General features: G+C 48.0%; 1 protein-coding gene across 2 annotated transcripts; it reads right to left on the reverse strand.

The window, feature by feature from the left end:
• P2RX4 (purinergic receptor P2X 4) lies at nucleotides 1-14,202 on the reverse strand. 2 transcript variants are annotated; one of them, XM_037817234.1, is made up of 12 exons: nucleotides 14,022-14,197; nucleotides 10,435-10,582; nucleotides 7,847-7,918; nucleotides 7,671-7,743; nucleotides 7,102-7,198; nucleotides 3,670-3,750; nucleotides 3,446-3,587; nucleotides 3,205-3,341; nucleotides 1,589-1,682; nucleotides 1,385-1,450; nucleotides 1,000-1,095; nucleotides 1-592 (listed from the first exon to the last, which is right to left on the reverse strand). In XM_037817234.1, exons 1-12 carry the CDS (start codon nucleotides 14,153-14,155, stop codon nucleotides 566-568), a joined length of 1,167 nt encoding a protein of 388 aa, XP_037673162.1. In that variant the 5' UTR covers nucleotides 14,156-14,197; the 3' UTR covers nucleotides 1-565. The 2 variants fall into 2 exon arrangements, with proteins under 2 accessions (XP_037673162.1, XP_037673164.1); XM_037817236.1 differs by lacking the exons at nucleotides 1,589-1,682; nucleotides 3,205-3,341 and having other exon boundaries at nucleotides 14,022-14,202.
• Between the last annotated feature and the right edge of the window lie 2,553 nt (nucleotides 14,203-16,755).

Raw genomic sequence — 16,755 nt, forward strand, 5'->3', positions numbered from 1 at the left:
TCGAGAACATCTTTAGGTTTTTAATGTTTGGTCCTTAATTATATCAACATAGCTCTTCTCAAAGGGGAAATTTTCCTAACTCAGCCCGTGATTGCATGGTCAGAGCCTCATCCCGGAGAGAAGTGGCAGCCCGGGCATGGCCCACAGCCCGGGTGGCCTTCTCGTCTTAGTGCGTGAACAGGGTGGCAGTGCCGGAGAGGCCAGGATGTGTCATAGCAGGCTGGAGCGAGCTTCTGATGGGCTTCTGACGAGAGCAGCCTGAGAGCCTCTGGAGAGACCCCAGCCCGGGAAGCCCCAGTAGCAAGACTGACCTCGGGCCAGGGCTCCATGCAGCCACCCTAGGCCGCAGGAACAACAGAGGGGACTGGCAAAGGACAGCCGGTGACCTACTCCGCAGAGCAGGCAAACAAATCCTACACATGAAACAGGAGCTGCTGGAAACCTAGGCAACTTGTGGAGTGGAGGCCCAATGTGGATCGGATTTTCCCTGGGTTTGCAACGGGCAGCTCCTCTCCCTTCTCACTGTGCCTTGATGAGGGCCGTGGGAGCCCCAGTTGAGTGGCCATCATTGGTCTGTCTCACCATGAAGGCCCTGCAAAGACATGTGAGCAGGTAAGTGCACACCCATGGTGTCCTGCACACAGGTGAGCATGATCAGGGTGGGCTTAGTGCTGTGAACTTAAAGCCTGGTCCCCAACCCCTCCTGGCATGCATGGACATAGATTTCTCCTAATATCCATCATCAAAACTAACTTGAGATGACGCTAATCACAATGAGGCTAAAATTAAAAAGTGTATCCATGGAAAGGCAAGTATGAAGTAAATTCTGGTACAGGTAGTCCACAGATGGAGCAGCTGGGAGCCTGGTGTGTGACTGGCTGGGTTCGTGGCATGCTAAAATTAGGTAATGGCCTTTGGAGAAGGACCTCACCCCAGATCAGGTCCAGGGATGAGGCTCTCCCATCAAAGGGGCTGCTGGCAGCTCAGGGCGGGGCCTACCTTTTCATAATCCTCCACATATTTATATTTCTTCTCCTGATAGTAGTATCTTTTCTTCAGGCAGTGGAGGACTATGATGTCACACAGCACTGTCCCCTGCAGTCAGCACAGGGGAGAACAAGTGAGGTGGGATGCCCTGCCCCTGTTATTCAGTTAGCGCCCCTTCCCAGGAGCCTGGAATCTCTAACTGGAAGGGAAAGGCACCTCCGTCTCAGGAGAGGGCTTGGCCTGAGGGGCGCAGTCTTGGAGAAGGGGAGGGAAGGAGGGGTCATAGAAACAAGTCTAGAACGAGGATGGCAGCCAAAGGTCTTGCATCACTGTGCTCATTACTATGAGGGATGGCCTGGCCCTAGGGGAGCTAAATGTGAAAGTGTCCGTTACTCACCACCCCTAGGAGCGCCAAGCCCGAGCCAATGTTGATCAGGGTGGGGATGATGCCAAATTTCCCAGCCTGCAAAAGACAAGGAGAAAAAAATTGCCATTGGGCAGGTGACAACAGAAAGAGGGTGGGGAGGGGCCCTTGCCCTGGCCAGCCTAAGGAGGACCGCTGGGTCAGAGCGAGAGCCGACAGTGGGGTCAGCAAGGGCACCTTTCCAAACACGATGATGTCGAACCGGATGCCGTATGCCTTGATGAGGGTCCGGTATTCAGAACCAGAGAGGTCGTTATAGTACTTGGCGAACCTGGGAGGAAAGGAGGGCAGATCAGAGGAACCCGGCCTGGGCTAGAGCAGGACAGGTGGGTGATTTTACTGTGCCGGGTCCCAGGGACTGGGCTGTTGGAGCAAACCTCACCCATGGCCCCGGAGAGCTTGGCACTGGCTGAAGGCCTCTCAGCCCGCTCAACAGACTAAGCTCGAGCACCTCGGGATCTCTGCCAGCCACGGTGGACTGAGGAGCAGGAGGCTGGCCTGTGTCGGACGGGGAGGGTGCCAGGTCCCACAGAGCGGACGCTCTGGAACACTGGCTGTCCCCACTGTAGCTGCCTACAAGACTGTCCCTATGGCTTAAGCTGGAAACTCTCACTCAGAATATCCTTCCTGCCAGGCCTGAGCCACCTGCCTCTCTCAAGGAGACTCTGGCCACCGTGACTGTGACCAGCCAGCAGCCATCTCCAAGACTGGTTTGAGGATGCAGGCCTGAGCCAACCACGAAACCCAGAGCATCAGCACCAGACACTTTTTTAAAAGAACTGTTGACCCAAGCTACCACTTGCTACCCCAGGTTATACAGGTGGTCCACTAGGAACTTAAGCCCTAGACCCGTGATCTGGCTGGCCCACAACTTCCATGTCACCTCCGCGGCCTGGGAAACTTAGGTGGGGCCTGATGCTGGTGATGGTTAAGGAGATGGTGCCTTTCTCCTGAGGGTCCTATCGGCTTTTCTCTGTTCTGGGGTTCCAACCCACACCTGAGGCTCTCCACAATGGTTTCTGCAAGAACTGAGTGACACCAGAGATGGATCAACACAAGTCTAATCCCCTACTAGGAAAAAAAAATTCAAGAATCTGCCCTATTATTAGTGAGCAGAAAGGACTAGTAATCCTGCAATTAGAGATTTCCTATATTTGACTCCAAATGTTGCCACTAGAGGGAGATAAATGCAACACAAAAGACCATTGGCCTAGCTGCATTGTCTCTTAAGAGCCTCTACAGGTGTGAAAAACGGAACAAAGGGCACCTGAAAATGGACATGGCTGCATATCTGCTGCCGCAAGGAAATGGCAAACAAGACTTGGCCCCTGGCCCTCTCATTAGATCACCAGCGTTTACAGCCAGGAAGTACCATCGACCGCCTTTTCTGAGGCTAAAACCAGTATTCCCTGCCCGCTGGAGATTCCCGGGGTTGGTTCAGCCTTTGAGAAACCAATCCCTGGGCCAGGCCAGAGGCCTTTGGACTGGAGTAGCGCAAGGTCACCGGGCCCTCAAAGCTAGTGGGCAGATATGCTCGCCACTAGAAAGCCAAGCAAGTCCAAGTCAGCCGCTTGGAAAGCAGCCTGCTCCCTGGGGCAGCGAAGGGCCAGGGCGCCGCGGGTTCAAGGCCCGGCTGAGGACGCTCTGCCGACCTGGGCGTGGCGAGCGCCGGCCTGCCCTGGGCCGCGCGGCCCGAGCGCTGGTCTCCGGTGGGCACGGATACCGCGTGGGGAGGAAGTCACGCGGCGCCCTCTACCCCCGCCCCGGGCGCGAGGGCCCAGGCTCACGCCCACCGGAAGTTGTAGCCGGGAGACACGTTGTGGTCCGCGTCGGGGGTGTCGAGGCGGCGGAAGGAGTACTTGGGCCGGCAGTGGGCGGCGGCTCTGTCCAGGTTGCAGTCCCAGTTGACCTGGATGCCCATGACGCCGCCCTGCGGGTCCCGGGGTGGAAACGGGGCCGGCGTTGCTCGGAGCCCGCTCTCGGGCGAGGCGGCCGCGGGGCGAGAGGGGCGAGAGGGGCGAGGGCCTCACCTACCGCCACGGCCATGTCCGCGAAGCTGTGGCCGGCGCTCGCCACAATCTTGCCCACGCGGAATATGGGGCACAGGGGATCCGTTTTCACGTCGTGAATGCAGGATTTGAGGTAGGTGGAGTTGATGGTGGCGAGGATATTCCTCCTAAAGCCGGGAGGAAGCAGGAAAGTAGGAGGAAGGGAGACCTCGGAGGGGCTGGGGAACCCGCCCGCCCGGCCCCACTCACTTGCTGAAGTTAAATTTGGGATATAGGATGTTGTTCTTGACCAAAATGGTGAAGTTTTCTGCGGCCCCTAAAACGGCGGGTCTGAAAAAAAGTATAACGTAAATAAAAATACAAATAAACAGACACATACTTATGTGATATTTTAGAAATATTAAAAAAATTTTAGGATCTTTTATTAGTAAATATGATGTGAAATTAAATGAAATAAGTGTCAGTGGCTGAGAGATTCCAAATGGAGCCAAGAGGTCACTCTGGTGGGCACTCTTACGCACAATATAGACAACCCTTTTTAGGTTCTAATGAATTGGAATAGCTAGCAGTGAATACCTGAAACTATCAAACTACAATCCAGAACTCTTGAATCTTGAAGACAATTGTATAAAAACATAGCTTACGAGGGGTGACAATGTGATTGGGAAAGCCATGTGGACCACACTCCCCTTTGTCCAGTGTATGGATGGATGAGTAGAAAAATGGGGGCAAAAAAAAAAAAGCACCCAGTGTTCTTTTTTAACTGTTCTTTTTCACTTTAATTTTTATTTTTATTACTTTTGTGTGTGTCGTAATGAAAATGTTCAAAAATTAGTTTTGGTGATGGACACAACTGATTGTACGCTTTGTATGACTGCATGGTATGTGACTATATCTCAACAAAATTGGAAAAAAAAGAAAATACATAGCATATAGAAGAAATTTCTTATATATAAGAAATATTTATAATATATAAAATATATATAATATATAATATCCTGGAATTCTATGGGAATTTAAGGAGCTGAGGCATAACAAATGAGAAGTGGTGTCTCCTGGCCTCCCTGGACACTAGGCAGCCACAGCTGTTGGCTCTCGGGTGCTCTTGGGAATGTTCCGCGGAGCTGGTTTTACAAGTCCAAGACAAAGGTACATTAACCAACACGCTGGATCCTGACCCCTTCTCTAAAGCATGCAAGAAGCTTGCTCCTGCGGCGCCTCTTCTGCATGCGCCACGTCAGCTCCTGGCTGCCCCGAGTCAAATCTTTCCCCAGGGGGACCCCGCTGCTATGGCAGGTTTCTCCGGGAGACTCTGATGCTTGGAGACCGCACCTCCCTCAGTGTGGCTGGACTCTGACACTTAGAAACAAAACCGGTCCTTCCCAGCACAGAGATAAGAGCAAGGCACAGGGCCAGGCCCAGGAGAGCTGGGAGGGGGTGGGCCCGGGGGCACTGCCCGCAAGTAAAGACCTTGACCATGACGAATGTCCCCATTCCGCGCCACCAATCACCAAGGTTTTCCAAACTTCTGTCCTTTTCTGTATCTTAGGGTCTCCCCCATATCTGTGTGCCTCTTACGCGTGGAATATTCTTAAGGAGCAACTCAGTTTTTTCTTGACATCAGTTCTATAATGAATGAAACTTGACCTCATGACTACAGAAAGTATAATTTGCCACAAGTCTGAGGTCATTGTTCAAATAAATAGGATGAAATCAAAATAATGTTACTACAGGTTGTAGTGAATATTCTTGTTAGCCCACGGTGCTGACCTGGACCTTGCTGTTTGTAAGAAATGGACATTAGCAAGTGTTAGAAAGGTGTTAAAGACACGCCAACCTCAAACCAGGATTTGCTCCTCTAAAACCAGAATTTGCTCCTCTAGAGATAATCTGAGGGGCCGATGACGTGAATTGAAATGGGAAGATCTTCCTCCCTGTGTGGCTCAGGGTTAGCTCTTGCAAGAGCGCTTGTGTGGTAGAAATGCAATGTGGGACACAAATGGGGGTCCAACTGTGATTTAAAATTCCCTAGGAGCCACATTAAAAAGCAAAAGGAAATAGAGGAAATGGTTTTTTAACTTTTTTTTTTAATTAGTATGTCACAGCATAAAATCAACCATTTTAAAGTGAACAATTTATTGGCATTTATTGCATTCACAATTTAGTGAATTCACAGTTCACCACCTCTATTCCAAAACATTCTCATCACCCCAATAGGAAAACCCTGTATCCATTAAGCAGGCACTCCCCATTCCCTGGAAACCACCAATCTGTTTTCCTTCTATCTATGGATTTACCTATTTTGGTATTTCATATAAATGGAATCATACAATATTTGTTCTTTTGTGTCTGGGTAATTACACTCAGCATAATGTTTTCTAGGTTCATCCACGATGTAGCATGGATCAGAATTCCATTAATTTTTGTGGCCGAATAAATATTCCATTGTATGGATAGACCACATGTTGTTTATCCATTGAATCACTGATGGAGGAATTAATTTTTATACATCCAGTGTATCCAAAATATCACTTCGACATGGGATCAATATAAAATATAATCAATGAGATAGCACACATTTTTTTTCATACTAAGTCTTTGAAATCCAGGGTGTATTTTATGCTGACAGCGCATCTGTTTGGACGGGCCACCTTTCACATGCTCGATAGACACACGTGGCTAAGGACCCTGTATTGGATGGTGCTGATTCCTAAGGGCCTTTCCAGCTCTAAAATGCTAGGATTCCTTTTCTTTGAGGGCTTCCTTCCCTAGTTGAGCTGCTGCTTTCAGTAATCTCTAAACCAGTGGCTCACAACCGTTTCTGCGGTCCCATCACACCTAGGATGAGGCTCACATAGCTACCTGCACCCTGGGCATATCCAGGCCAGGGATGCAGGTAATTCCCTGAGCGTTGCCTCTAACTCCACCCCCTAAAAGCACAACAGATCACCACTGGGAAGAACGATATTCTAGGGCAACCTTGAACCTGCTCTAGTTTATAAAATACACTTTAGTAGACATTTCTGATTTTCTTGCCTAGCCTCTGATCCCCTTTTTTGGTGGCAACAGAACCCCAAATCCAAACCTTCCCTACTTTCAACCTGCATCATCTGGGTGGAGCTAACCTCACCGCTAGCTCCAGAGGTGGGCATGTGACAGATGACCAAACCAATAAACTAAATCTACTGCCAGCCATAGTGATGGGTTCAGGATGGGCTGATGATGTCAGGACAAGAAAGGTCTAGAATCTCCATGGACAACTGGGAAAGGAGATGTGGCCTTGGAGGGGGATGCAAACCTAGAGCTGCCTCCCGGGTGCCCCCCATAGGTTTGGCAGTTGAAGCAACATGGAGGAAAGTAAGGGCAAGGAGTGGAGACCTCAACACCGTCCTTTGAGCCCCGGATCTAGTGAAGCTCGGATCTTTTTGGTTAGCTGAACCAATATACTGTCCCTGCTGCTTGTGTCTGTGTGTGTGCACATGTGCTGCTTCCTGTCAGTCACTTGTTACTGACAAAGAGTTCAAATACACAGGTAGGTCATCTGCACCCTCATCAGGGGTAACCTGCATGTGGCAGCTGCCATGCTGCCCTGGAGACACCAAGGGCACTGAGCTCCCCTGCCACCGCCCCCTGGCCCAGAACCACCGTTTAGGGCAAACCTTGCCCCCAGGCAGGACTCACTTCGGCACATTCAGGTCGTGCTCCACTGGGCACCATGCGGCCACCTGGCACGTCTTCACGGTCTTGTTGTACCACACACATTTTCCAGTGGCCACTCCTAGATGGGAGAGGGAGACACACATCTGCGGGGTCTGCTATTTCCTATCGAGGCAAGGAAGGGCACCTTCTTCAAGCAGAGAGTGGAAACTCACCATGGTCTCCTCTGTGATCAATCTCGAGGCATTCCAATTGTGGGATTTAGATACTGCCCAAAATTAGAATCAGAGGAAGACAGTTGCCTGAGTCCTACATGCATCTCTGCTTTGCCAATTTCAGGGCCAAGCCACAGAACAAGATCAGGGTTGGATTCTGGTGCTCATGTGAAAGATGTGAATGCAGAGAGGGTTCTGGGGTCCAATCTTGACATCAGGCTCACTTGATGTCATGTGAAGGCACTGGGGCATGTGGGGGCTTCTTTATCCCTGAGAATTCTCTATCAGGGAAGACCCATAGGGAGGCTAATCTCAGCAGACGCTGCCCCCACCCCCCAGGCTAAGCTTCTGCCCTGCGTTATGGCTGCATGCACCTACCACTGCTGTGGGTGCTGACGGAGCCAGAGGTACAGTTGGCATCTGACTCACACACAGTGGTTTCATCTGGAACCTGGAAAATGCAGAACAACTGCAACAAATGCCACATAGCCCAGCCCCACACCTAGCCGGACAGGCATGAAGAGCGTGGCCTGGGAAGCCGAGAAGCCACCTACCTCTGGACAGATGCCCTGGCTTTGGTTCTTGGTGATAATCATGTTGGTCATGATAAAGAGGGAGTTCTCCTCCTGCAGAGTGGGGGGAGAAGACAGGGTGCTGCCACATTATTCCTCAAAAGAAAGCCAGACATTCATTTAATAAGGGAAAACCTTGTCCCACAGGCCCTGCAGAAAAGGACTTAGCAAACTGATCTTATAGTTCTCTGTTCTCTACTAAGACAGCCTAGAACCTGAATGGTTATTCAATAAAGCCTGTTGACTTGTTGAGGGAAAAGAGCCCATGATTGCTCAGTACATCCTCTGCCAACCAGGTAACCTCAGAGGTATGAAAACACTATACCTCAAAGCTCTCAGATTTGGCTGTGTCCCTCTCACCCCCCAACTGGAATAAAAATAAGTAAATAAAACATTCTAGAGATGAACCCAGTCGGGGTCAGCAATGGAGACTTCTCCATCTGAGAAGGTTCTGTTTTCTCCTGTTAGGTATAGAGGTGCCAAATGATTGATTTCGAGTTTCTGGAGGACAATTCAATGGGGGTGATGCTGAAGAACTGCTAATGATGACCTCACAATGTAAGGAACAAAAGACAAAGATCCCAAAAGATTCAAGTCGAAACCACCCCTTCACTGGGCACTGGCGCTTTAAAGGAAAATGCCAGAAGCTTTCTCTGAGCATTTCATAGCCTACGAAGAGATGAGTCAGCACTGGGAGCCATCTGTGCCATCAGGGTAACTTGGGAACCAAAGGGTATATAGATGTCCCCACCCCAGGTCTGAAAAGGTGGCACAAGCTCTGGGAGTAGCTGGAATCTTTCAAAGAAAGGTCTAGAACAAACCATGTTGGAAAACAAGGAAATGGACACAAGGGGGGCTTGCAGATGTGACGTGAGGCCTGAGCCTGCCCCCGTCACGTTCCCAGATGCTCAGTGAATGAATGCATCCCTATGTGGTGCACATAGAGGCTGCTCCTAAGACTCTCTCCTGAGTTAGACTCCAATAATGCAGTGTGGTCTACTTTTTGTTTCCTGCTCTGTATCTATTCAAAATTTAGAGAACTTCCAATCTGGACATGATCCAAGTAAATGTGGTGCAAATGGACATCTGTGATCTATCTACAGAGAAGCAGAAAGACTTTAAGAAGAGAGCTCTACAGAACACCCACAGTCCCAGCTCAGATCCGCCATGGAAGGCAGAGTTACCGGATCTTCCTTTCCATGGAGGATCAAAGCAAGAAGGCTTGTACCTTTCCTTGGTTCAAGTAAACATCCTGCGTGCGATATTCCCAGGGCTAGTGAGGACGAGGCTGTGCCTTCCTTGGCAGCTGCTCACTCTCTGCTGAGCCAGCCTGTGCTAGCAGCTACTGATTCCTGTTCCATTTGTCCCCAATGGCTCATTAGCTTTCCCTGCTCTCTGGGCACCCTACAAGACAGTGAGATGGCAGTGGGGGGAATGAGTCCACTCGAAGAAAGAAAGAGTGTCTGAAGACCTTGTTTGCCCTCACAGAGCTCCAAGCCAAGAACTGGCAGTTTATCTCTGCTGGGTCACCCAGGCACATAAGCCATCTGCAGGGTTATGTCCAGGTTTGCCGTGCACCAAGGAGCGGAGTCATCACCACGGCCAAAGAGAGTCAATATTTAACTTGGAGCTTTGAGAATTAATAGACTGGCGTCTAGGTTGCCACATCCAACTATTTCTTCCTTTCTCTTTGTTCCTGATGGGATCTTATGTGGGTATGTCTATTTCCTTCTCAGTTTTTCGATGTCTGGAAAAATTTACCTTCTGGATTTACAACAGAAAAGCAAATACCAATAGTGAAAAGGAGTGGATGCTTCCACCCGAACTTTTCTCAGGACTTAAGACATTTGCTTTCTCTTCTTCAAGGGCTTGAGACAGATCAAGCTATCCATATGGAAAGCTTCCCTTTTTAAGCAGCCGTGTGTTAGAGCTGAAGAACTGCTGCCATCTGGGTAATACTTGTGAGACCCTGTTATGGGCTAACTTGTGCCCCCCCAAAAAAAATCAGTGTTGAAGTCCTAACACCCAGTATCTCAGAATCTCCAGGGTTGCTGCAGATGGAATTGGTTAAGACGAGGTCATACTGGAGTACAGTGGGGCCTAAACCCAATGTGACTGGTGTCTCTATAAGAAGGGGAAATTTAGACAGAGACACCGACAGAGATGGCCATGAGAAGACGAAGCAGATGGGAGTGATGCTGACACTAGCCAAGGAAAGCTTGGGGCCACCAGAGGCTGGAAGAGGCAAGAAGGATTCTTCCCAAGCCTGACCCTGCTGCCGCCTTGATTTCAGACCTCTAGCCTCCAGAATAGTGAGAGAATGAATTTCGGTTGTTTTAAACCACCCAGTTTGTGGTACTTTGTTACAGAAGCCCTAGGAAACTAAGAAGGACCTAAGCCAAAACCAGATCTGCCTGCACTGCTTTCTTGGTCAAAAACAATGAGTCTGGGCATCAGTGATGTTGGAACTTTGGCCATGCGGATCACTCATCAAGTAGGCAAAGTCAGTCAAGAGAAAGGAGCTAAGTAAAGACTTCAGTGTTAGACCAAGGTCTTGGAGGGGGACATACCTGAACTGGAATCACATAATCTGCCGCATCCCAGATCCGGAATCCAATGTAGGAAGAGTTGGTCGCAGCTATGCCCTTGGCCTTGGTTGTAACTGAGCTGACCACCGAGTCTATTTCTTGGTAGCCCTTTTTCCACACAAACACCCATCTAGAAAATAAGAGAGGCCTCTCAAATTGCCATTAGGATTTGGTGTTTTGAATTGATGCCGGGGAGCCTCTGAAGGCCAGAGATGAAAGTCCACAGCCTGTTTACCAACTTATGTGACTCTCCAAAAGCTCTTTAACTTCTGGGGTTCCATTTCCACTTCTGTAGAAATGGGGATAATAGCATCTAAACCACAGGGTGGTCGTGGGAAATAAATGAGATGATGCAGGTAGAGCACTCAGTGCAGTGATGGGCAAAAGAAAATGCTCAGTGAATTTTATCATTAGATGTGTGAGCACTTTCAGTGTACCATGACCTGCAGGAATCGCCAACAGATAATACAAACTATGATAACAATAACACAGAGAGGTTAAGTCACTTGCCCAAGGTCACACAGCTAGAGAGTGAAGCAGCCAGGATTTGAACTCAGGCATTCTGACTCTGGAGACATTTTTTCTTGCTTATACTGTTTCTAGAAAAGAGTCCCAACTTTCAAGGAACTTTTTATAGTAGTTTCTTTCCATTTCCCCAAGAATCCAGGTCACATGTATGCTCCTCTCTTCTGAAGTGTGGACATTACTACCAGCCTGAAAAATATAAAGGCATCAGTGCATCCTGGTTCAGACACTGGAGCACAGGCTGGAGCCTGACAATGCAGGTTCAAGTCTCAGCTCCACAATTCAATAGGCATAACTTTGGGCAAGTGGCTTACCCTCCCCATGCTTCAGTTTCCCCATGTATAAGATGCGAATTATAATAGACCTTGCCGGATTGTTGTGAGGTTAAATGAGTTAATTCGGGCGTATCAAATGTTCAGAACAATGACTGACACGGAGCAAGTGCTCAAAAAGTGTCTTCCTGTGCTGGAGCTGTTGGCACCAGCTTGAGGAAGTCAATCATTAATTTTTCAGAAGTACACCTGTCACTGTTGGTAGCCTGAAATGGGTCAGGGTGGGAGTATTTACACCGAGGAAATTGGCCAATGCTACAAATCAGAGCCCTTTCCCACCAGACGTGTTGTTAAACATCTGCTAGCAATTATTGTTACTATTTCTAGAATCAAGAAATACTAGCATCCTCCCCCCTTCCTTATAAGCCTTTGATACCGAGACTTCAGAAATTCACTGACTCAGGTTTGTTTTTTACTGGTTTATGTGACCCGAGCAGTTCCTCCATTCGTTGCCCAGCCTAGAGATGGGCTTTTCCCCCTGACAAGTCCTCTTCATCAGGGCTTCTAGGAATCAAGCCACAACATAAGCTTCCATTTAGTTGTAGTTTGATACACAGAAGCCCTGGCTTACGGTAGGAAGAGCACTATTATTTTATGACCAAGTATAGTGAATTACTAAATTCAGGACACATGGTTTCACACCAGTCATCATCATGTGATTATTTCCTCCTTACACAACTAACTGAGAATTATATTAATTTGCGTGTTCAAAAAGAGTTTTGAAGAAAGGGTTGCAGTGGGAGGAGAGAGGACAATTTGACCAGGATGAGCTGGATCAGGAAGTTAAGAAAGGAGTTTAAAAAAAAAAAAACCACCCTTAATTCAGACCCTGACTCAGTTTTGACCAAAGCACTCTGAGTAAAAGGAAGGTATTTGATATTTTATAATTCCTCATAATCAAGGCAGTGAGCATGTGATAAAGAACACTATAGAGCTGTGCTGCCCAACAGAAAAAAAATGTGAACCACATGTATAATTTAAAATTTTCTAGTAAAAAGAAACAGGTAAAATTCATTTGAATAATATATTTTATTTAACCCATGGTATCCAAAACATTACTTTAATATGTAAGCAATATAAAAATTTATGAATGATTTTTTTGTACTGTATCTTGGAAATCCAGTGTGAATTTTACAGTCACAGCACATTTCAATGTGGAATAAGTGTATTTCAAGGGCTAAATGGCCACATGTGACTAGTGGCTGCTGTATGGTACAGCTGCAGTCCAAAAGTTTACAGATACTTTAAGGTATGTATAAACTCCCATTCAGGTGAGCATGCAAAGTCAAGAGGAAAAAGCTGCACAAGAATTCTGGATCAAACATGCCTTGGGTCCAACCCAGGAACGTGAGTTTAGTTGACAGGCTAGTGGCAGGTCTCAAAACTAAGGGAACATCAGACTCTCGGGTTGGGGTGGGGGGGTGGTGGGATGGGTAGGGAGATGGGGGAAGGGGTATGGGTTACAGCGAGGGGGTGGGGAAGGAGGAGTTGGTGTTGGTGGTACCACCTCACCCTGAGACTTAATGAATCCAGAACTGGGGATGGACCAGGGGGATCTGATGCACCGTCTATACCCGGAAAGCCATCTTTTTAAATATAGTTAGCACCTGCCGGAGCTGGGCTGACTCATATTGGAAGTCCACTGTTTCCCAAAGCTGCCCAATCAGGTGAATCCCCTGGGGCAGTGTTAACAGTGTCTAAGCCCCACCCCAGCCCTACAGAATCAGGATCTTCAGGAAGGATACTGGAAATCTGTTATTTTTAGACAATTCCTCATAATCATGTAAGTTTGGGAAGCACTGGGTTAGTGGTTACCAAACTTTACTGCACTTCGGAATCACCTGAGGAGCTGGTCATACTCTGTACCAGTTAAATTCAGAGGGTCTCAGGATGGAGTCAGACACCCGTGTTTTTTTTTTGTTTGTTTGTTTTTAAAGATTCCCAAGTGGTTCCAGTGTGCAAAGTTTGGGGACTGCTGCACTAGGTCTTTTAAGTAAGGGCAACAACACAGCAGACACACCTGCCAGCTCAGCAGCCGCAGACACCCTAACAGGGCAGGTGAAACTTTAGTGAGCCCAGTTGGTAAGGTCATTTCCACTTCCTCCCTCCAGTTTTATTGAATTGTAATGGGCTCATTTAATCAAAACAAAACATTTAGGGAGGACTGGAGGTGGCAGCGCGCATGTAAGCATAAGAGGATAGCATGGGAATGATAAGGCTAAGGCAGGTACACACACCAAAAAAACCCGACAACCTCACCTAACAAAGGAATTGAACTTCAAATAACTCATGCATGGCACTAGACGAATGACCCAAAGCAAAGCAACTTTCTGGAAGTCTGACCTCTCTACTATCTTTGGGTTAACATATGTTGCTCAAAGGAAGGGACCGGAAGCTACAAACGGAGAAGGAACCAAGTGGAAATCCCAAACTTCGTTTCTGATCAGATGATCAGAATGGGAAGTGAAGGGGGAAGGTCTAGCCAGGTTTTGCCCAATGGAACGCGGCTTCGACGCAGCCCCCTGCCTCCGGGACCCCGCTCAATTGCTGCGATCCCGGCCAGGGGTGAGGGGCTGCGGCCGGCTCGGATCGCCGTCCCCCCCGGAGCCCCCCGAAGGCTCGGGCCAGGAGGGGCAGCTGCACCGCCTGGCCCTGGAGGGCGTGTCCCCTGGGTGGTGCCCCCCACCCGCGGCCCCTCCCCCGGGGGCTCACCCGATGACGTAGGCCAGGATGAGCAGCTGCACCGCGCGGCTCATGAGCCCCACTTTCCGGCTGCGGATGAGCACGATGCGCGGCGTGTTGTACTCGAACAGGAAGGCCGCCAGCGGCCGGCAGCAACCCGCCATGCTCCCGGCCCGCCGCCCGCAGCCCCGCCGCCCGCGCTCGACGCTCCGGGTCCCGCGGCCCGCCCCGCAGCCTCCGCCCCGCCCCGCGCGCCGCTATCCGCGGGGAGGGAGGGCCCGGAAGGAGGCGGCGCGGCCCGCGGCGGGCAGGGGTGGCGGCCGCCCCCTCCGGACGAGGGACCCCCTGCAGGGGGCAGGGCCGGGGAGAACGCGGGACGCCTTCAGGGGACGTGGGGCCCGGGGGAAGGAGTGACCTCTCCCTCGGGGACGAGTGACACCTCCCCACACTTGGGGGATGGGACCGGGAAGGACGTGTGACTTTCTTAAGGAAGGTGGGATCGGGAGGAAACGGGTAACCCCATCAGGAGGGCCCGGAGCTGCGGAGAGACACACAGCCCCCGCCAGGAGGTCCAGCGCCGCCTACTCATCCCTGAATATCAGGTGACCGAGGACTCCTAGCTGGGGCCACAAAGCCTGGAAAATGCTCCTCCTGGAATGCAAGTCCTGGCCACGTCCCTAGACCTAGTGAGCCTCTTCGTCAGCTGCGGGCCAGGTGAGGGCGTGGTGTTTTTGTGGCCGTCCTTTTAACTGAGAAATTTTCATGGCAACTTTATGGAAAATTGGAAAATAGAGGGAAAGTGGGGAAACAGTCCCACCAAATTTCTCCTTTGTTCATGTATGTTTTATATTTAGCATCATCAATTCATTCAACAAATATGAATAATAAAGTATCTTCCATGTGCCAGGCACTGTCCAGTGAACAGAACAAGCAAAACTAACAGCCTTCTTGGAATATAAATTCTAGCTGGTAGTCCTCGTGTATAAACTTTTAGCTTGTTATCACAGTGTTTAATTTTGCTGTTTTCTCCCCTGATTCACACCACTGATTTTCCATGTTGCTGTAAACTTGTCATAATTATTATGTTTAATCTATGGACTATTTCTCCCAGAGGCTATATGCCATCATTTCCCCAACTGTTCTATGATTGCTTCCAGTTTGTGGATCCTATGCATGATCATTGGCACATGTTTTAGTTCGTTTCCTGGGGTGAGATTCCTAAGCCACACAACCTCATTGTTTTTCCAAATATAAAAAGGTGAATAATAAAAAGTTGCACAAAACACAGGACATCTGCCTCTAGAGATGGAATTGTTGGGTTAGAGTGAGGAATAGTGCTGTCACCTGAGGCAGTCCAAAATGATCCCAGGAAAAGGTGGTGTGGTGGTTTGAAGTTGTCTGTACCCCAGAAAAATATGTTCTTATTTGTTCTTGTGACTGTAAACCCATTGTGAGTAGGATGTTTTGATGAGGCTACTTCAGTTAAGGTGCAACCCACCTCATTTAGGATGGGACTTAATCCTACTCTGGAGTCCTTTATAAACAGAATGGGTACACTGTGAGGGAGAAAGCCACAGAAGACACTGAAAGCAAGAAGCCTGGGAGAGCAGGGTGAGACCAGCAGATGCTGCCATGTGCCTTGCCATGTGGCAGAGGAGCCAAGGATCACTGGCAGCCAGTCTTTGGGAAGAAAGCATTGCCTTGAGGATGCCTTGATTTGGACATTCTCTTTAGCCTCAGACTGTAAGCTAATAAATTCCCATTATTTAAGCCAACCCATTTCATGGTATCTGCTTTAAGCAACATAGGAAACTAAAATAGGTAGTGACAGGTGAAGTGGGATTTTATTCATTCATGTAACATATATTTATTGAGCACTTATATAATGCTTTGCAATCTTCTTGGTGCAATTGGGAGAGCGTAAATTCTATGTAGAAAAGGTAAACTTGAAATCATACAGTAAAACAGTTGCTAAATCCTCATTGGAAGAGAACTTAAAAATTATTTGTCTTTATAGAGTCAAAACATATTATCAAGCCCTTATTAATACTTATTCTGTAGTAATGATCCCCGCTAATCCTTACAAATCTTGAATTTAAATTGTGTACTATATTTTGGAATGAGGTTAGTTAAGAGAAATGTTGAATGTAGAAATACAAGTTTTCCTACATTACTCGTTGATAACACATTCTTAGGCCCAACCAGAGAACCAGATCCTGAAAAATGATTAGGAAAAAAGAAGATTATTCCGTTTACACTCTTGCCCTTAGTCTATCTCTTTTTAAACAGCTTTATTGAGATACAATGGGCATACAATAAGCTGTACATATTTAAAGCATACAATTTGATAAGTATGACATATATATACACCCATGAAACCATCACCACAAGATAGTAAATTATCCAATATATAAGCCAGTATGTATAAAGTAAAAGTAACTGCTGATTACAGTTTGGGATTTTCAAATATATACATCTTAATCACATTCAGTTGCTTTTTTGGTATATACTTAACTAAATGTGGTCAGTTATTGAGCAACGTTGAGAATTTAGTTTGTTTTTTTTTAATAATTCAATTTTATTGAGATATATTCACATATCATACAGTCATACAAAGCGTACAATTAGTTGTTCACAGTACCACCATATAGTTGTGCGTCCATCGCCAAAATTAATTTTTGAACATTTTCATTACCACAAACACAAAAGTAATAAGAATAAAAATTAAAGTGAAAAAGAACAATTAAAGTAAAAATAAAAAAGA

This window comes from Choloepus didactylus, chromosome 23 (assembly GCF_015220235.1).
Source record: "Choloepus didactylus isolate mChoDid1 chromosome 23, mChoDid1.pri, whole genome shotgun sequence".
In the NCBI taxonomy this organism is placed as follows: domain Eukaryota; kingdom Metazoa; phylum Chordata; class Mammalia; order Pilosa; family Megalonychidae; genus Choloepus; species Choloepus didactylus.

Excerpts from the sequence above, each read along its gene's own strand:
- P2RX4 (XM_037817234.1), bottom strand. The coding sequence starts at position 14,155 with ATGGCGGGTTGCTGCCGGCCGCTGGCGGCCTTCCTGTTCGAGTACAAC. Across the intron at positions 10,583-14,021 it reads ATCCTGGCCTACGTCATCGG|ATGGGTGTTTGTGTGGAAAA; the intron begins GTGAGCCCCCGG and ends CTTATTTTCTAG. Across the intron at positions 3,342-3,445 it reads TCGCGGACATGGCCGTGGCG|GGCGGCGTCATGGGCATCCA; the intron begins GTAGGTGAGGCC and ends CGGGACCCGCAG.